The sequence below is a fragment of the Phaenicophaeus curvirostris genome, chromosome 19 (assembly GCF_032191515.1).
Source record: "Phaenicophaeus curvirostris isolate KB17595 chromosome 19, BPBGC_Pcur_1.0, whole genome shotgun sequence".
NCBI lineage: Eukaryota > Metazoa > Chordata > Aves > Cuculiformes > Cuculidae > Phaenicophaeus > Phaenicophaeus curvirostris.
In genome coordinates, this window is record NC_091410.1 from 12,434,023 (window position 1) to 12,454,682 (window position 20,660).

Sequence of the window (20,660 nt, forward strand, 5' to 3'; positions counted from 1 at the left end):
GAATAATCATCAGTTCAGGCAACTCTTTAAACCGTATTGTGAAGAGTTTAGATCAGGTAGCCAGTGGTGTCATTTTCTCTTAAGAAATCCTGCCTTTCAGAGCACATACCCTGCTCTTCCAGAGACTTGTCATTTGTTTGTAAACAACAGTTATGTAACAACCAGAGCATACAACAGAACTATTTTTAGGATGCTGATGGTTACAAGTTATTAAAAAAAATTAATAACTTAACCAGTAAGATTTTGAAGCCAATACAAATTGAACCCCATTACTAAAAAAAGTAGTGGATTTATCTAACCTAGTATACTTTTGAGTATTTTAAACACTTTTTACATAGATTTAACTCTTAATTTATTCTCTATATTCACATACAATAAAATAATTAAAATGAGGTGTCTAAGGCTAACAAATGTGGAATTTACAAATGGCTTCTGCTTTACAGTGCATTACACTCCAGTCACATTTTCAGGCAGCTATAAATTCACTGATAATCAGTAGTAATTAAGATCTAGTACATACACTTTCAACAACAAATACCATCAAGTTAAAAATGCCTTCCAAGGAGGATTACGGTTGAAGGTTTTAAAAATACTGACTTTGCCAAAGTTTCAATAAATTATTTTAAAATATAAATAGTTCATTCACCATTAATGCGAATGCATTTTATAGCTGGTTGAAAAAATTTCACTTTACAAAGCCTAGAGACACAGTCTACTTTACCCAATGGAACTGCTGTCAGCTAGCATAGAGAAAAAAGGAAAAAGAAAGAGTGGAGGAGTTCTGGCAAAAGCAGCAACACTCAAAGCTCAGACCAAGGCTTCTCTTATGACCTTGGCTTACGCGTAACACATTCAGCACAAGTTCTCTTCCTAACTGGAAGATCACCTTCAATAACTCAACTGGACTTAGACCGACTTGCTTACTGACAAATTCTAAACTTCATCTCACAGCTCTCGCCTGCTGCAGGGCTAAATACCTACAACAGAAAAGAAAAAAGAAAGCAGATTTTGACTTCTGTTAACCATGAAGATGTTTTCTCCTGAGAAGCTTTTAACCTGAGAAGCTTCAGATGTGCCAAACAGACAGTTTCCGTGTACTGTGTAAGTGTTCTTAACTCTAACTCTCAGTACAGGTCACCAATCTTTCCCCCTCCATATTTGTTTGGGAAAGAGCTTCAGGTCCAACAAAGTATCTTTGTCCCCTTAAAAGCCAGTCAGAAAATAAATGCTTCCACACTCTCTCACAATCAAATCATACATAGGAATGCCAGAATCTGCTAACCTCTGCCATTTTAGCTCTCAACCTCCACTCTTAAACAGTTAACGGATAATCAGTTCTTTAAAACTCTCCTGTAAACAGCTAAAAAAGACAGCGCCTTTGTCCAAGTTTTCCTCAAGAACTAAGATGTTGATATTTAAAAAAACCTAGAATTAGTCCCTCACCGAACTGACGTGCAGTCAGTCACAGGATCATTCAGTGCAAGTCACAGTCCAACCATTCTGGTACCTGGGACTTCAGGAGTGTTCTGCCTATGGCTTACGCAGCCACTGAACAAGGTCATTCACTAACAGAACATTTCCAGAAACCTTTGGTCCAAAAGCATCTTGCTAACCACCTTCTGAAGAGCTCCCAGATTCTCTGCTCTCCTGGTCAAGCAGGTGGATTAGAAGTATTTGTTCCACTCCCAAGAAGAGATGGCAGGCTACTGTCAGAAAGCCACCCCACACCCTACTTACTGTGGTTTTCTGTTTTGGAGCTGTTCTGGGGAAGAGGGGAGGTGGAAGCAGGCCAAACTCACAGCTGTTCCCCTTTTTGAGGGCATCAAACCTTTCGCATACAATTCTGTGTATGTGCAGATCTGACTCCACAGCAAGGAACAGCTGCAGTATGTGTCTGTTTCCTGCCATCACAGTAGCAAACTTCCAGCTAGAAAGGCTGAGCATCACCCAATTAAAAGGCAAAAAAGTTATCATGGATGTGAAAGCACGGCTCTTCCTCAGCTCTAGTTCATTGACAAGTATGAACCTTACAGCATAAACCTTAATCTAGGTTAGGCCTTCTCAGTGTTGTTAATGAGCTGAAGTTTATCACCGTATTGCATTCAATTCCACAAAATCTATACATCTTCATCCGTCTGCTCTCTCACGTGGTCTTGCTCAGACATGCTGGAAGCTTCATCATCCGTTTGTTCACCCGAGTGATACAACATCAGTGCGTGTGTCTTGTGAGTTATGGTAACGGTGCAGGGCCCCTGCGCCCACGGCTCTCCATCCACCTGCATCGGCATCTTGGAACTCTTCAAGATCAGCTAGTATTGAACACAAACACACGATCAGCAGATCACTTGAAAGCAGCTCTGAAAATACCTTTTAAATACGATACACTGATGCTGCATGTTTTCAGCCTGGCCTCAGTACATAATCAGCTGCACTCAGAGATCACCAAACACAGCCACAGAGGACTGTGAATTATGACAGAAATAATTTTTTAGTAAGCAAGAGAACACATCTAGCTCAACTGCAAACTGCAACTTCAGATCAGACAGGGAGTGCTTGTGATTCTGTGCTGTGTATTAAAAGCCATTTGGGGAAAGGGAGTCACAAACCCCCACTCACCCTCACGGTGTGCGCTTGCCCCAAGCGAACAGGGTTCGCCAGCTTCACCTGAATCTGCGCACAGTGGAAAGAGCCATGAACACCAACAACTTCCAGAAGGCCATCATCATGCCTACGAATTGAGAAAGAAGACTCTTTTCAGTTACTAGTCTACAGGAATATCTTTTAATGGCTGAGTGTTTTGGATTTTGGTAAAGGATCAGGACCAAATATTTAGAAATCCAGGATCGTAACCCTTTTAACAGAGCTGTGAAGTACATTCACATACACAGCTTCTGAAAAAGGAAGTCACAACAGGGAAGAGCTAATGCACCCACCTATCCTCCTCTTTAGGATCACATCAGCCAATTTACTCAAAGCATGGGCGCAAAAATTTTGTCTTGCTTTGTCACTATACTTTAGCGTCTATTATACTCTGAAATGGACATATCTTCAACTTTTTGAAGGCTACCTTTATGTTTAATAGCCTCTTCAATGCTATTGTTTGACCACGCCAGGCATTTTTAGAAGGTCTTAAAAAAACTGATGCGTGGGATGTACGTAGTCCAAGCCTCTGAGGAAAATTAAAATCTGAGCTTGCCTCCTGTCACAAGGAATCCTTCTGACTTTCAGGCAGGGCTGGCTACACAAGCACAGCCTGCGGGAGGGAACTGCTTACACTACAAGAACTGCTAAAGGACAAAAAGGAAAAAGACGCACTGTGTACCTCGCCAAGGGATAAGGTTCATCACCCATTCCTTCCCAGAGCCTACAGCCTCCTCCCCAATATCCAATATTCAGGACAATGATTCCTTCCAAATTGGGCAACTCGATTCTCTCACCATCCAACTCTAGCTTTAAAAGACAAACATAAGTTAGTTACTGTGGATCAAATCCAGTACTTCAACATAAGCTAGTTATTCTCTTTATGCATTCAAATTTTTTGAATTGAAGAAACACAGGATCTGTGCAAATAAAACATTTTCTTTAAAAAAAAACCAACTTGTGATTTCACAAGATATCCTAAGCTGTAATAAATTTCTGTTAACTGAGAACAGAAAAAGGAACCTTCACTTATGTAAGCCTCTTGTGCAAATGCAAACTTTATCTCAATATCAGTACTTGAACTCACAGAGCTGAGTCAAGGCCAGAAAAAGAAATTAGTTTTCAGTAAGCTCAATGATATGAATTCCATGGAGTGAGCTGCAGATAGCAGAGGCATCAAAAATACTTCAAGTCCAGAGCCACCCCTATACAACTATCACATAGATATCAGCTGCAAAGCTATTTCTCTTTCCTTTCCCAAGGTAAGTGTTTACACTTTTCATTGGCTGCCCAGGGAATAAGCAAGTTAAAAAACTTACCTCAACCTTTTTATTAAGATCTTTACATTCTTGTACTAAGCAGTCTTTGGTTCCATAAAAAAAATAAACAGCCTGTTAAAAAATCACCAATAACAGGGAGAAAACACTGTTAGAAAAAGGCAATACATAGGAAAACTATTTGAAATATCCATGCATAGTTATGGTCCTGCAAAGCTTATCTAAAATTCACTTGTAACATATTTGCACATCCTTCAACTAAACTTTCTTCAAGAGATAGGCTACAACTCATGTAAGAAATCTGTTTTCACTTTAAAAGTAAACAGGCAACATCCTTAACCCATTAAGTTATAGAAAGAGAGAAAGTTTGATAAGCAAGTGTTTGATAGGAATGGTTGGACTCGATGATCCGGTGGGTCTCTTCCAACCTGGTTATTCTATGATTCTAAGTTTTAAAGCAATTGGACTTTCTAAACAAAAATCAAACAAACAGCATGTTCTGCAAGCAAGCAGAGGCAAGGCAGAACACTTGTGAATAGACTGGAAACATGTTTTACCCATGAACCCCATCCCCAAGAAAAATTAGTTCAAGCTCTTAAAATGGCGTGAAAGGAAGTAAGAGAGCAAAGCAACATAAAGCAAAAAATAGCCTTAGGTCAATAACTACAAGAAGAAAATGTCACTTTACCAAACACACCTTATTAATAATTCTGCTGGAAAACAAGGAGGGCGTCTTCTCACGATGAGCATGAAAATTTAAAGCCATGAGGGCATCGGGTCCTATAGAAAAGTAGTTGTTCATTGTGAATACCTGTAAGACAGAACTTCTAATTATGGTCTTATTAAATATCATTACTAGGATTTAGAAGTCACGGTGTTTTAGGTGAAGGAGGTAACCGGAAAAACAAGTATAAACATAATAAGTATAAACAGGTTCACCACAAAATCCAAGTTTATACTTGCAAACCATACCTTTGGTTTCCTTAGGTTGTAGTATCCTTTGTTTGTTACTTGAACCTTCCATCTGAAAAAAAAAAAACCAGTCATTACTTAGACTCACGACAGACAGACACTTCTTGCTTAGTATCCAAGCTGTAGTTAGGAATCTCATACCTATACTAGGATCAACTTAAAAGATTCACTTTCAGCTAAATTATGGAAGAGTTCAGCCTTGTAGAACAACTAAATAAAGATTTATTTTGGACCTCAGTTATTCTGCAGTTCCCTCCAGCAATCCTTGCGTTTCTTTGCATGTGCTGCTGCAACTAAGGACCAGGAGAGCTGCAGTAGTTTATCTTTTCACTGTCACTTACCTGTCTAGTTTGATTCCATCTGCCTCCATGACGTTCCGTAAGATTTGTTCTACGGGGACCTCTCCAGCATAACCTGCGCCCCAGCCCAGTGTATTAGACAGGTCGTTACCTGTTCCCAGAGGTAAAATTGCAACTTGTGGAATAAAACGCTCTTGCCCCTAGGATACAGAAACTGCATATTAGCTCCTTCTTCAGCATTCATTTTCTCTCTTTCAACCCCAAATGCTCAGGTTAGATAAATATAATTACTCTTCACAGCAGCTTGTTACACAGTGCAGAGCAATAGAGCTGGCAGCATGAGAGAGCCCGCAGCACGTTTAAGTACTTAGTCAAGGGTAATGCAAAGGAAGGAAATATTAAACCATAGTGGGAAGAATAGAAACACAACATGGAAACAATGCATTATTAAGACTGAACAGAGTATTCCCTCATAAGAGTGATGCTTCAGATCTGGAAGTGGAAGCCTGAGCTCCTGATCTGATTCCCTGGTTACACACTGGTGACTTGCTGAAGGCCTGGGCGAGTTACTAACACTGCACACACCTCTGTGAAGGGAAGTGGACACAGATGTAACATGTGAGGCTGTGAATCATAACAAGGCACCAAATACTCTTACGAGACCGAAGTAAGGTTATGTCTAAACCAACAGATGCAGGTAATCCAGGGTATCCAGCCACAGGCAGAAAATCACGTAGTCAAAGAAGAAAAGCAAGTTTCAGAGATGACACACACAGATCCAACCATCATCAACAGACGAGGCAGGCAATAATCACTGCTGTGGATCACAGAGCAAGGGACAGAAGCAGACAATCAAGACAATCGCCCTTAGCAATGGTCATTGCTCTCTTCACCACAGAAGGGTGAATGCTTATTTCAGATGTACTGTGGCCCTTGAAATTCAGCTGTGTAAAATACTTGCAATAGCTGGCATTACAGTTGCTGTTTTTTCAAGAAGAGGTATCAGCCAGCTAATCTGTATTTGAGAGTCAAGATAAACGAAAGAAGCAACTGCTGATAACACCGACTGCTGATAACAGAGAGGGTTATAACCTGTTGAGGCTGATAATCTCAACACTATTTACATAACTCCAATGACTCCATCTGGATACTTGGAAACAAAAAAACACCCAAATTTTATTAACTACATTGGCTTTAAGGGGCGATCTATCAACTGTCCAAGACCAAGTAAACCTATGCTCATACTCATTAGCCTTTATAGTTACACGTTGTTTCATTTATACTTTATCAGCATATAACAATTCTCAAAGTTCAGTTTGACTATGCATGAATTTGTAATAACAGCCTTCAACTACAGCATTTCATGTATTAACAAGAAAGCTGCAGGAAAAACAATGAAATAAAGACATTGATATAAGAGGAGAAACTTTCTTCCCTTTATAATAAGAGGAAGAGTTTGTTTGGTCCTAGTAATTATTCCTCGTTCTGAATTTTCTCAGGAGTTCTTAGTAGTACCCTGTAAACTGGAATACCTTCCATTTTAAATCAACAGTAAACACAGCTCATTTCTTCCTTCTTCACTTGCTATTAGTAGGTTAAGCTGCAGACTGATAGACTCTTCAGAATATATGACAAGGAGGAGAAGTAAATCACCTCATTTATTTATGCACTGGCAACTGATGCAGTAGGGCCAGAAAAAATATGAGGTTATTATAAAAGGTGGATTGTGCTGAGAGAAATGAGCAGTCAAAGCACGTTAGCAATTGTTAGCAATGCCATTCACAACAAAATAAATCTGTTTAGAAAAAGAGGAAAGACAAATGCATAACATTCTGTAGCTTATTCTTTTCTTGCTCTACAGAAGAGAATAACTTTAAATATAACTTAAAACCTAAAGCTTTCAAATTTTTCCTGAAGTACAGGGGCTTATAACAAGATGGGTTATTCCCCCATATAAGCAGTTCTGCAAATATTCTCTGTAGGCTTATTCAGGAAGATGAAAACAACAACCGCAGGTGAGAGATCAGGTACAGCACTTCAGCAGCAGCAAAAGTCATTTCACTGTAAGACATCTTTAAATTTTAAAACCACAATACCTTTATCTTCATTTCATCGATCGCATCCAGCACCCAGCCCACTGTGCCGTCCCCACCACAGACGAGAACCCTGACCGCATTGCAAGGCAGCAAGGTACAAAGTTGGAGCGCTTTTGCAGGTGTGATTTTGCTTAGATCAAAAACCTAGAAGAAATGAAAATACAGAGTCCGTTTAGTTCCTGAGGCTGGTTCTCTCTTTACAATATCCCACTAGCAAATGAGCTGTCTTGACTTTCAAGAGCCGGATTTGGTTTCCAAAATTCATGACAGAGCTCCAGCTGCTTCTCTAGGAACAAATGCCATCAATAAACTGAGCTAAAAGAGTCCTAAGTTTATTCTTTCTGAAGTTTTATTGCGCTGCATTGAAAATGAACACAATTATTTCTATTAGACTGTACTCCATGGGTGGGCTTTGAACTTCAAGGGAGGAGCATCAGGGTGCAGCCAGGAAATCCAAGGAACAACTAACCTCCTTACGTCAACATCCTGGGGGTTGTTGACGTCCAGAGGGTTTTAAGGGGAATGCGACAACACAAAACAACAACTATAAACACTGATATTTTCACAAGTAAAGTGATGTAATAAATACAGGCTTCATATTAAGATGATCTAAACATTTCATTTTCTAAAAGCTGTACACTGTTTGAAGAGCCGGATACTGACTATTAACAGAATTACTGGGGGCGGGAGAAGCCTCTGCACTTCTGGTGCAAATTCACGCTATTCAGTTTGTTCTATCTTCCACAAAATCCTACTGCTATTAGATCTGTCAAGCGACACAATGTTTATTCTAATTTAAACTTTTCTTATAGTATAGTGGGTTTCATTGTAAATACCTGGACAGGGTTCAGCAGAATTTTAAATTCTCCTAGTAATGTTTCACCCATGTTGTTTCCACTACGAGTATTAGCCAGTATGATGACTGGCATCCAGTATTTTCGGCAGTAAGGTACCACCTGCAAAAGGGTAAAAGTCAGTCAGTCACACAAATACTACACATTTATAGCCTTGCTCCTAAACCTGTCTCCTGGAAGTGCTGAAATGAATAAATTACCGGAATAGTCAAAACAGAAACAAACACTTTTGACACATCAAGGCTGAAGATTTCTGTTGCACAGTGTCTGGGACAACAAATACTAGAATGTTATGAACACAATAGCAGAAAAACCACAAAACATTCAAGGAAGGTACCCACATCTCAACGTCGTTTGAATTAACAAAATCCAAACGTCTGGTCATGCTTTGACTACCATGTTAACAGAATGACAAACATCTTTGAACTGACACTGCAAGACCTTCATATACATTAAAACATTCACATCACAGTTATTAATGACAGTGCACTGAGTTCAAGTTTCAACGTGTGTTTTTTGGTTTTGTTTTTTTAAATATATGATAAAGCCAAGAAGTAGAATACAATTACCTTTTCGTAATTGGCTTTTTTGTCTTTACACATCTGGTTGATTGTAGACAAATAGTACGGTGGAATAATTAAGTCTCTGAATTCTCCAAATGTACACTCCTCAGTCTTTAAAGAATCCATCATGCATTCATCATGTACAGTGTACTGACACCACACACATCTAGAAAAAAGACCAAAGCACAAGATAAATATCCTCAAACAACAGGCACATTGATTGGGCTCATTTATTTTAGAGAGACTAACTTTCTGAAAAGGACTTGCGTTTACATGCACTGTAATATTTTAAACACGTTATAGAGAAAACAATGCAATCCCTGGAAGTTCACATGACTACGTACTGGCTTCAGAAAATGATGTAACTTGGCCACGTGCTGCAAGTCTAGAAAAGTATTTGATTTCTCTGAAAAAATCCAATAGTTTTAAATTATTTCTAATCATTTTAATTTCAGAACCAGCCGCTATAAACACCCTCTTGCACTGTTTGTGATATAAATGGTTACGCTGAAAGCTCGCATCAAAAACTGAACTCCTACCCACCTTTAAAAAAGTGCGGATAAAACACTAGAGTTCAATTTAATGAAGCGTTACTAGTAAGATTAATTGAGATTGATAATACCTCTTTAAGATAAACCTAATAGTTTACACAGTAGCGTACAAGGCTGATGGGATTTGGTTATGCAAGCCTGCTCAGCTTTCTACCTGTTCTAAAAGCTGTCCTGGAAGAGGGACCAGAACAAGAGGGACCAGAACAAGAGGAAATGCTGTAATTCCCACTGCTAGCCTCCGCAGAATGTTAATCCTCATTTGCTGCATTCAAAGCCTTGGCTTAAGCAGCTGTGAAAGCTATTTTTGGAGACCTCCTGACTAATCCAGCACACAACTAGAGCAGCAATGATACTCGCCCTGTACCGTGACTTTCTTCACCTTCTTCCTTTTGCCTCCAAAATCCTCTCTCCTTCCCTCTTCTCCCACACGCTCTCTTCTCAAGGTTTTGTTTCTAATAGTACGCTGATTTACACTGTAAATTGTTTACTTACCAAGCTATTTGATTGCATCACACAGATACAAAGCAAAAGCTGGCAGAAATACATGCTGGAAATATGACATCCTTGGAGAAGGCTGAAATAACACCTACACCGTACCCAGCACCTGGACTGCTAGCAGCGTATTTTGGCATAGAATACCAACTCTGCAAGCAGCCAAATTTATAACAGTACAGGCCTGTTCAATGGTTCCTTGATAATTTTTTACTGCTCTTACTGCAAACTAACAATAGGTATATCACAGTAAATTTTAAAACTTCCCATTAGGTTATTTTTTTTAGCATCCTTAAAAATGAACAACGTAAACCAACTATAGGATAGTTGGTTGTTCAAATTATACTGAGCTGATACCAGTTTTGCAGAGATGCATACATGTTTTGATTCTCTGGACTGAGCTGTGCCACTCAAACTGCTCAGGCTACCCATTGTACAAATGACAAGCATGTTAGAATGTTTTTAAGGCCATGCCCTAAAATATAATCTTTCCTGGACATGAGGAGTCTTTTATACGTAAGGACACAACAGCCAATGCATCACACTGGAGTAATACAATGTAGAGAACAAGCGAATGACAGATGCAACCCGTATCTCCAATTACCTACGAGCACCTGTTTTAATTCAAACGCTTAAGAGCTCTTTTAAGCGCTTAGTCAAATATGGAAATGTTAGAATTAACAGTTTCATATTCAATTCTCTTAAACTTAACAGTTCCATATTCGGCTCTTTCAAGCTCTTAAACTTAACAGTTTCATATTCAACTCTCTCAAGCTTAACGGTTTCACATTCAACTCTCTTAAGCTTAACAGTTTCACATTTGTCTCTTTTAAGCTCTTAAGCTTAATAGTTTCATATTCAGCTCTCTCAAGCTCTTAAACTTAACAGTTTTAAACTTGACTCTTTCAAACTCTCAAGCTTAACAGTTTCATATTCGACTCTCTTAACAGGTTCCTATTCAACTCTCTCAAGCTCTTAAGCTTAACGGTTTCATACTTGACTCTTTTAAACTCTTAACAGCTTCATATTCAACTCTTTCAAGACCTTAAGTTTCATATTTGACTCTTTTAAGCTCCTAACAGTTTTGCGTTTGATTCTCTTAAGCCTAACAGATTCATATTCGACTCTCTCAAGCTTAATAGTTTCATATTCGACTTTTCTAAGCTCTTAAGCTCAAGAGAACTTCGAGGCAGCACCTGTAGTCGCAGAGCTTGGGCTGGGTGCCGCACTGCTGCCCGCACACCAGGCAGAGGCTGCAGAGCGGGACGTTGCCCCGGACCCAGCGGTGCCGCATGGCGCCCCGCGCCCCGGCCTCGCTCCTCAGGACGATCTCCTTGCAGGGGAAGAGGCGGTCGGCCGTGCGGAGGCAGCCCTCGCTGACGCGCAGCCCGCAGCAGCCGCAGAAGGCGCCCTGCAGGATGTGCTGCGCGCACACGCAGCAGTAGGACGGCTGCCCGAACAGGTCCGTGTAGCGCCAGTCGTGCTCGCTCTTCCCGAACGCGTCCCGCCTCAGCAGCCGCCGCCGCGACCGCCGCACGCTGCACCACAGCGTCAGCAGCACCGGCAGCAGCACCGAGCACAGCGTCCACAGCACCAGGCTCCCGTCCGCCACCGCCGAGGAGGCCGCGCCGCTCCCTTCCATCCCTCGGCCGCTCGCCGCGCCGCCCTAACCCCTCGCACGGCCCGGGCGGGCGGCGAGGCCGGCCCGGGAGCGGCCCCCTCGCTGCAGGAGCATCCCCGGGCCCCGCACCGGGACCGAGCGCCTCTCGCCGCCGGGCCCCGGGACGCCAGGCCCCGCGCTCCCCGGGGGGACGCCGGAAGCGGAAGTGCGCGTTGCCAGGGGGCGGCGGCGGCCGGAAGCACGTGGGCAGCGGGGGCGGGGAGCGCCGAGCCCACGCAGTCCCACCCCCACCGGCCTGGAACGCCTCCCGCCGGACCAGGGGCTCCGAGTCCCATCCAACCCGGCCTGGAACCCCCCCCGCGGGACCAGGGGCTCCGAGAGTCCCATCCAGCCCGGCCTGGAACGCCCCCCGCGGGACCAGGGGCTCCGAGAGTCCCATCCAGCCCGGCCTGGAACACCTCCAAGGAGGGGGCAGCCACCCCAAGAAAACATCCCTTCCTAAGATCTCTTCTAAATTTCCCCCTTCCAATTCAATGCCATTTCCCCCTTGTCCCATCACTTCATGCCCTTGCAAAAAGTCCCTCTCCCCAGCTTTCCTGGAGCCCCTTTCAGTGCTGAAAGGTGTCCCGAGGTCTCCCCAGAGCCTTCTCCTCTCCAGGATGAACAACCCCAACCCTCTCAGCCTGGCCGGTGCTCCAGGCGACAAGCCGAGGCAGGAGCTTTGGGCTCAGCAACCGTACTGTTTGTGCTATTGTGAGCCCAGCTATAAGTGCTTCATCTCATAATTCCACACTAATATTTTCTGATTGATAGCAAGAAAATATCTATTTGAACACATGTCCACTCGCACTGAGTGAAATGATTGAGCTGAGCCTTGTCTCACTGTTACTGGTGAGAACATATTCCATACCCGCCCCTTTGTCTCTTCGCTTCCACTCTTGGTTCCTGAGCTGTAGGGTTAGTCTCATGTCAGACCTTGTACATCGCCTATCATGCCGTGCAGGCTATTAGTATCTCAAAACACACTGATAATACTCAGGTTTGCAAGAGAAGTCCCCCAACGGGACCATAACTGCTCAGCCTCTGGACTGCTGCAACTCGCATGCACCGCGGAGCCTCGCTCTTTGACTGGCTGTTGGATTTCTTGAACCTTTCTGCATCTGAACATTAGAGACTCACAGCTCTTTGCTGGATTTCATCAAAACTGGCTGCCCCGCACAGACACAGCAGCACAAACAACAAACACCACTTCTTTGGAGAATAAAAAGGCACAGAAGAGCAGGGCTGCTTGGAGCCCAGCTGGCCTGGGCTGCAGGAGCTGTGGGGATGCACCTTTCCCTTGGTACTCACATCCCTCGTGTGAGCGTTGCTGATCAATTCTGCCTACCTGTTTCATATGCTGTAATTAAAAGGAACACTTACTTCTTTTCTTACAGATGGGTGATGCTGGTGCTGCAGGCGCTGCTCGGGATGGATCCGGGCAGTCACACTTCTCAGGGCAGAAATGAGCAGCTTGCAACGATGTTTGTTAAACTCACATTCTTACTTCACGCTCTGTTCACTAGTTAAGGACATTTATAATCCTGTTTTCTACAAACTTGACCTGAAAAGAGAAGAATGATGTGAATTTTTACCTGCATGGTTCTATTAATTTGATAAAAATCTCTCAACTGTGATAATCTGGCTTTGCTAGAGTTAAACCACATTAATATGATCTTCGGTGCTGGAGGAAAGTTAGAGACAATTTCTGAGAAAGGGGCCCTTTTGGGGCTGCCTTCGAGATTGACATTCAGAAATGGGTAATTGTTGCTTTTAAAACCCAATTGTTTATCTTAGGCACCTGAAACCATCACTTGCTACGCTAGCTGTAAGGTGATGTGTTTTGTTTTCAGAAATCCAAAATATCCAGCGTAACTCTGAAGCCTGAAGTGGAAGAAAGGTCTTTTATTTTCTTTCCCTCAGGAACAGAGTTATGCTGAGAATGTGTGAGCAGATAATAGCCTGATTCAAAACTTCGGGCCAGATGTCTTTGAAATCATCCTATCACCCAAATTCGTTAAAGCATAAACAAACACTCGTGACTGACGTAGCTGCTTCAAATGGGCTCATGCCTCAGTTGCTCCTTTTGGAACAGACTGAAAGCAGAATCAAAATGAAGATCTTATCTGTGTTTGCCTGCTTTCTGGCCCTGATGACTACTTTTACAGGTAGGAGTTTATATAAACAAACCTGCAATGTATGTAGAGCTGCAGAACATTATAATAGTGTTAGTTCTTCAACCTGGTATTTTAGTATCTTCATATTTCATTTTTAATACTTAACTATTTTTCTATTGCAGGCTTTACATGATTTTTAACAATCATGCTATTGTATTAGATATTTTTCTCTCTGCATTACCATGCTGTACTCATTTATTGTAATAGCAAAAAGCTTAATTTTATGAGCTTGCTTACATTATTTCACCAAGGTCCTGCAAGCTGAATGTTCAATGCAATCTCTCCTTTGCACAAAAGTCTAATTCATTGCATTGAAAATAATCCTACAAACCAAAACAACGTAAAAGAGAAGAAAGTATTGGAAGAGTTACTAACATCAGTGGTTAGGTGGTGCTGTTATATTCTCTCATTTTTAGAGAGTAACATGAATAATGTGGGGTTTGCTTCATACTGGTAGAACTATAGAAAGCACAAATATAAAAATGGTTTAAAATTCCACTCATATCTCCTGGAATGCAGTATCCCTTGGGAAGGGGCTGTAGTGAAAGAACACTTTGTATATAGACAAAATTCAGGTTTGGAGACATTTAATTTTACAACAAAGAGATAAAATATTAACTTTTTTGGTGACTTCAGAACTAATTTCTACTTTTTTGTCTTTAGACACTTCACCAATTTTGGCTGAAAAAGATGCCAAACAGATTCTGAGAACTCGTCGTGAAGACAGACCAAGAAAAGCTGGATTCCCTGATGAGCCAATGAGGGTGATTTATTATATTTATTTTTAAACTCCATTAACTTAAAAAAACCCCAAACCAACCTCACAAAACATTTGTGCTTAGTAGTAAGTTTCGATAGATTTAATTACAAGCAACATGGTATTAACATCAGCTTTTTAAGCATCTGAGTTGTCCCATAATATATTACAAACCCTTTAGAAACCTCTCAATTATACTGTTAGGCAGCATTCTGCGAGTGCTGAATCTTGCTGAGGAAACGTATACTTGCAGAAAGTGGAAATTATTTATCACAGTTCAAAAATGCCAATTAAATTTTGAGAAGAAAGTGGCTTTTCATTTATAGAAATGTGGATTTCATCAGGTTGTTCCTGAAAAACTAAATAACAGGAAATGTCTTCTGCTCACAGTACACTCTGCACTCGAGGCAGAAAGGAGATGAAGGTGTGAGTGGTCAGGGTGGAGATTGAGGTAGCTCTCAACTAGCTTTTAAAATCAGAAATTTTCATTCCCTTGTTTATAATTGCTGCAGATAGGATGGTTTGTTGTGATATTATAGAAGTTTGTAGTTACTAGCTTAATGCAACAGCATGTTTTTTTTGCATGGGATATGTACATATATTTATTTCAAAACCATATTACAACAAAAGAAAAAGGGAAAGAATTAAGGAGCCTTCTGTTTTACTTGCTTTGACAACGTGACACATAATTCTGCACTTCTCAAGAGGTACTTAAGGTATTTTAAAATTACTGCCTGTTTCTTTCCAAAGCAAATAAGCTGTGCTAAAATTACACGGCTCTGAAGAGGGAAACCCCACAGAAGCTAGAAAGCGCACAACAGAATGTGCGTGTACGATGGCGACAAGGGCTCAGTTTAGTAAGGTGCTGAACCCTTCTCAACTTTGTAGGAGCTGTAGAGAGCTACATACCTTGCAGAACAGAGCTCAGTGCATGCCTGGCTTGTGGAGACATCTCCTGGTTTTCCTTTCCCAATGGTTATTGTATCCCAGCTGAAAAAGAACCCACCTGGCTGGCTGGCTGTACACCTCTCCGAATGAAAACATTTCTTGTGGCAGCCACAATAAACCAAAGCTGTCACAGGAGCATCGCGCCGTGCTTGGTAACGAGCTTGTATGATGAAGACCATACAGCAGAGCCAAAACTCAGAAGGCACAGGCTTCCCTGCTGCCTACAACGTTTGGGACTGGGCTGATTTCTAAGCTGTTGGTAAATGAGCCTTGTAGTTTTTCAAAATTAGTGGGAATACAGCTCTCATCTATGTTTCTGCTTAATATACCACCATGATTATATACTATGTTGTGTAGCAAATATAACTTATTAAATACAAAATAAATAAAACAATAGAGCAGTTGGATTGAGTTAAATCCCATATTACAGGAAGCTACATGCATGCTTACAACTCACTTATATGGTTTATTTTTAGGTAGTTCTGTGAGGAGCAGGGAGTTGGATTTGATGATCCTTACGGGTCCCTTCCAACTCGAGGAATTCTATGATTCTGGGTGGGGAGCAGAGGGATCCAGGGCTGGAGAAGTGTTTGATTACTGACCTCTGCTGCTCTGTCCTCGCCACATCCCACCGCAATTGGTAGCAAACACTTCTGAAACTCCAACCTTCTTTATTAATTTTCCTCTACAGCAATGCCATCTTTCTGTAAGAAACCCAACTATAAGAATATTTATTTTCTCACTGAATGTAAAGATTTTCAGTAGAAAAGGAAATATCTTCCAATAAAAAAAAAAATCTATCCCCCATGCCATATGGAACACTGAGATTTTCTGTTGGGAATGAAGGTGCATGGCTGCTGGATCCCTGTGCACGGCTCTACCATGCACTCAAGCAGAAAAAAATATTTTCTATGGATTGTTTGTAGCAGAATGAAACAAATGCTGGGATGAACCCACCTTTGTTCATCTATTTTAAGCAAAAGCTGTTTTTACCAGGCCAGATCATGCTGAGCTGAGGAATTTAATTTGCAATTCTTTGTGACGCTGTTTGACTTCCACGTTGCTGTTTCAGTCAGAAACCCAGTTACAGACAGCAAGATCTGCTGGTTTTCTTTATTTAAAAAAGTCATTTATGTTATCAACAAGTTTTAATCTTACTTTGACCGAGACCCTGCTTTTTATTGTGGGGCATCTTCCCAGTTATAGAGTCCCGTTCTCTGCAAGTTGAGAGTGCAGTCTCTCAGAGGGATGTGAGCCAGCTCTCCCTGGGCAGTGGGGACAGAGAGCACAGTAAAACGCTTCCTGCTGGCATCCACTGTACCAAGCCCTCTGGTCAGCACAAAGCAGCGAACTGGATGACAGCAGGAACAGCGCCAGTGCAAAGGGTTTATGCTACAGCTTCCACTCTGACAGTGCCTACTGTGCTAAGCGATGGGGTGTAATTAAAAAAAAATGCATCTCGTGTTCATAAAGCTCATGAGCCCAAATGCGCTGTGACTGTGACTTCTTAAAAGTAAATCTTGTTCCAGATGGAGGTCAGATTGTTGTTCTTATACAAGCTGTAATATTGTCCTGGTTCATTGGCCTGACATCGGATTTGAGTGCTTTCATAATTAAATTACTTTTTTCTTTTCTTTAAACAGGAGTACATGCTTTACCTCCAGCGCCTGGAGCAGAGATCGGAAGAACAATTCCTTGAACACTGGTTGAACCCACACTGCTTGCCTCACTGCAACAGGGACTTAGTCCATCCTGTCTAATGGTTTCACCTACCTTACAATCGGTATATACATATATATCTACAGTGTGTATTTCTTTCTTCAGAACAAAAGGCAGAGCCACAAATTGGAAGAGGAGAGAATAACCAATGGCTGAAGGAGGTACTACTGCTGAAAGGCTTCTGGCAGCAGAGCAGCGTCAGGGAACAGAAAGCATCAACTGTGGCACTGCATTTCTGTTGGTGTTAAGAAAACATTTAGTTAAGCATTTCTCTGCTGTACATATACAAGTTGGTGACTGCACAACATTCTTATTAATGTTGCTACAGATTGTTTCTATTTCTTTCCTGTCTGCTTACGCTCCTTTCCCAACTCATCTAATTAAGTCTTGCACTTGTCCTCTTAGCTCTCTGTAGGTCTGTGGCAGGATTAAACTCATAGTTGTCATCCTTGAGGCTAAGATGCAGCCTGACCTGCTAGGAGTTGAGCCTGTTCTGCAGTATCTCAGCTGTGATAATTTTCTAGCTGCTGATTTTTTAAATGGAATTCACTGTTCAGTACAAATGCTGGTAAGCATTGACATAGAACATTTCACAGAGCTTGCATGGAATATTAGGTTCTGTTTATCATTTTCAACATTAGTGTCACAGACAGCATCATTTGCTTTATTTGCCTCTCCATCACATGCATCAGAGTTCAATGGGAAAATAGACCCCAAAGCAGAGTGCAGAAACCGGGCACTACTCAAAAGTCAACTGATGACAGAAAGACACACCGCAACGATACTCCTCACACATTAAATTTGTGATACGTTCATCCTTTTCTTCCTTGTGTTTTACATGCAGTTATGTCAACTTACCACTATTACTAAAAAAAGTGATGTTCTGAGTTAAGGAACATCTAGGATTGTAAAACGTAGGTATTAAACTCTTCCAGTTACCAATAGCCACTTTTGATGCTGAAAAAAGAAGATATACCTTCACCTGTATATTTTTATAACAGGATAAGCCTTTCTGCTTACTTTCTTTAAACATGAAATTTGTCTGCTGGTATAATAGTGATGCAATTTCACTCACACTTAACTTTGTAGCATAAAAATTGCAGGTTTAGCTTAAAACTTTAAAAAGCTTTTAAACACTAGAATAAATACATGGTACCTGTCAGGGGTGATCTGCTTCAAAAGACAGCAAGTTCATCTGCTTAAAATTCTGCTTTCTATTTGTACTTGTATTTGTCTAAACACCTTTAGAAACCTGGATGATGCGGTAGACTTGAATGGAACTGTCTTGATCCACAAGAAACCAAAGGCCTGAAACTTATTTAAAAACAAACCCGTAAAATTCCCAAACCTTAGCCGTAGGAGGTAAGTTGGCAGTGGTCAAATAATCTTCCAGCTGAGACACAGCTGAACATTGGCTCCCTGCTCACAGGCTATTGTGAAGAATTAATGTTAGAACAATGCTGAAATGATTGGAAACCCTTTGCATGTCATTAGTATGGTCAATGTCAGCATGCGTTTTAATTATATTTTCTTTTTTCCTCTGCAGATCTCTTCACAGGCACTGAAGAGGATCTATACTATGACTGTGATAAGGAGAACAAGATTATTCCTGCATTGGCTGCGTGCTCATTGTAGAGCTGAGCCGTTTCACAATACTTAGTGATATAGGAAAACTTCCAACTATACATGGCAAGATATGTTATAGATCACCATATATTTTCTATCAGTAACGACTGCATGTATGAGTAAATAAATCAAGAGTTTTCCCCAGTTTTTGAGATATGGGCAAGAAGAAATCACTGATCAGCCCTAGGGTGTGCTTTTTAAGGGTACGGCTTAAGACTGCCTGAAGCAAAAGGAACTTAGAGGGAAAGGTCCAGAGAGAATTGGGGAATACAAACATGAAGAGAAGGCCAGCTTGCTGGACTTCAGCGAAATTCCTAATTACAGTTCTAGGTTAAATAACAATATTGTATGAAGACATAATGTCTACGCAACTAATCTATGTTTAGTTGCCTGATGAGTACTTCATGTATCCTTTCACAATAAAAGCTTGATTCACATAATTTTCATATGATTGTCTCCTGTACTATGCGCTGAAAAAAATCACTGGAACTGAGGTTCAATATTGCAAAGTATTAAGGAAATATCAGAGGACTTTTTAGGATCAGCAGCTGGGAAGGACTATGGCACAGTCTAATAATTTTGTGGTTTCTCTGCACAACCTTCCCCTTATAATTCTGCCAGGTAAGGGACTAGCACGCAGCCATCTCTTTCTCTGCCTGCGCGCCTTTATTACTCATGTCTTGGTATAGAATATCTCATGCAGTCAGATGGTAAACACATGGTATCTGCAAAACAACATGAAAATGTCTTGATGGCTCTTAAATGACTGTTACAATCTGTAATAGCAATAGAATTAGGTGTGAGTGGACCAAAGTAACTTTCCGAGTTCCTCACTGCAGTCATACTAAGAGCCTGAGGAATGGTAGCAAACCCCAATTTTATGAAGATACAAAAGGTAATTACCACGGCAACAGAGAATTTGGTAGGCTGAAACAGATAAACAGTCCTAGTATGCTTTCCTTCCAGTAAGAGAGGTCCCTTAGATGACTCCAAGGAAATAATTTAAATCTCAAAGCATCAAAGGCTTGCTTTCCCCTACTGCCAAGATGAAATCATAGATTAAATCTGGGAGTGTAAAAAAGCATAATCAGGCTGCTATTGTGTGCTTCATTTATAATACTCTCAATACACAGATCACAATTTGCATATCTCAATTGGAGTTAAAGTCATTAAGTGAAATCCTAACTCTCTTTTCTTGTGCAGTGAAAAATTCACGCTGATCCCACTTAAGCCAAATTTCACCCAGTGAAAGTTGATTTAAGTACTTCTAGAATTCCAGCATGTAAGCTTCATTACAAAAGTAAACTCTCTCTTGAAAGTTTCTACGTTTCTGTTCCACAGTAGAACTGACCACTGAAGTAACTCCTGGTCCCTCAAGACAAGAAAAACAGCAGGTACCGTATAAGAAAGTTTGGAACATAAAGAATAAAGGAAGAAAAAAAGTAAAGAACAGACTGTGGGAAATCTTGAAGGAGATAAACATATCATTAGCTTTAATCACTGACTTCTTTTATATTCAAATTCTGTTAACTCTCTTCTTTTCTCATCTGAAAACCCGCCCGCTAGATGCCACTGTTCCTGCATTAAAGGGCATCGCAGCCTGGAATGGGCGTTTTACTCAAAATTCTGCATCCAGCACTTAGGAAGTTCTGAATCTCACTTGGCAGCATCTTTATCCCGAGCTAACCAGGAGCTAGGCAGGTGCCCATGGAACATGTGGAGGGAGAATCTTCACCCTCCAGTCACAGAGCAATAGCAAGTTTCCTGTACCAGGAAATCATGGCTTGGATGTGGCAGACCCTACCTGCTCTTTGCACCACTCAAGAATTGCTTTGTAAGCTCAGAACCATGCAAGAAGCCTCCTTTCCTTGCAAAGCACATCAATCCATTCCTGCAGGAGACTCTCCTATCAAACCAAGATCTGACATTTAGAGTGTCATGAGGAAGGATAAGGTATGTAAAACCACAGGATTTTAAGCAAAGGAGGAAGTGGTTTTACCTCAGACACACAGATCTGGAGTCTGAAATT

General features: G+C 41.2%; 4 protein-coding genes across 4 annotated transcripts in view; 2 read left to right on the forward strand and 2 right to left on the reverse strand.

Moving 5' to 3' along the window:
* The window catches only part of SCPEP1 (serine carboxypeptidase 1), a 108,372-nt gene that overhangs the window by 35,690 nt on the left and 52,022 nt on the right, over nucleotides 1–20,660 (reverse strand). The window lies entirely within an intron of this gene.
* MMD (monocyte to macrophage differentiation associated) overlaps nucleotides 1–20,660 on the forward strand; it is a 372,596-nt gene that overhangs the window by 24,022 nt on the left and 327,914 nt on the right. The window lies entirely within an intron of this gene.
* Nucleotides 968–11,504, reverse strand: DGKE (diacylglycerol kinase epsilon). The gene is made up of 11 exons (XM_069872219.1): nucleotides 10,941–11,504; nucleotides 8,708–8,867; nucleotides 8,121–8,240; nucleotides 7,285–7,428; nucleotides 5,231–5,388; nucleotides 4,890–4,941; nucleotides 4,615–4,728; nucleotides 3,960–4,031; nucleotides 3,323–3,450; nucleotides 2,617–2,728; nucleotides 968–2,309 (listed from the first exon to the last, which is right to left on the reverse strand). The coding sequence occupies exons 1-11, from the start codon at nucleotides 11,384–11,386 to the stop codon at nucleotides 2,118–2,120; spliced, it is 1,698 nt and encodes a 565-aa protein (XP_069728320.1). The 5' UTR covers nucleotides 11,387–11,504; the 3' UTR covers nucleotides 968–2,117.
* Nucleotides 13,501–19,056, forward strand: C19H17orf67 (chromosome 19 C17orf67 homolog). The gene is made up of 4 exons (XM_069872584.1): nucleotides 13,501–13,572; nucleotides 14,245–14,345; nucleotides 16,930–17,069; nucleotides 18,552–19,056. The coding sequence occupies exons 1-3, from the start codon at nucleotides 13,518–13,520 to the stop codon at nucleotides 17,044–17,046; spliced, it is 273 nt and encodes a 90-aa protein (XP_069728685.1). The 5' UTR covers nucleotides 13,501–13,517; the 3' UTR covers nucleotides 17,047–17,069; nucleotides 18,552–19,056.

Excerpts from the sequence above, each read along its gene's own strand:
- DGKE (XM_069872219.1), bottom strand. The coding sequence starts at position 11,386 with ATGGAAGGGAGCGGCGCGGCCTCCTCGGCGGTGGCGGACGGGAGCCTG. Across the intron at positions 4,729-4,889 it reads ACAACCTAAGGAAACCAAAG|GTATTCACAATGAACAACTA; the intron begins GTATGGTTTGCA and ends TCTGTCTTACAG. Across the intron at positions 4,032-4,614 it reads CCAGCAGAATTATTAATAAG|GCTGTTTATTTTTTTTATGG; the intron begins GTGTGTTTGGTA and ends ATTTTTTAACAG.
- C19H17orf67 (XM_069872584.1), top strand. The coding sequence starts at position 13,518 with ATGAAGATCTTATCTGTGTTTGCCTGCTTTCTGGCCCTGATGACTACT. Across the intron at positions 13,573-14,244 it reads CCTGATGACTACTTTTACAG|ACACTTCACCAATTTTGGCT; the intron begins GTAGGAGTTTAT and ends TTTTGTCTTTAG. Across the intron at positions 14,346-16,929 it reads TCCCTGATGAGCCAATGAGG|GAGTACATGCTTTACCTCCA; the intron begins GTGATTTATTAT and ends TTCTTTAAACAG.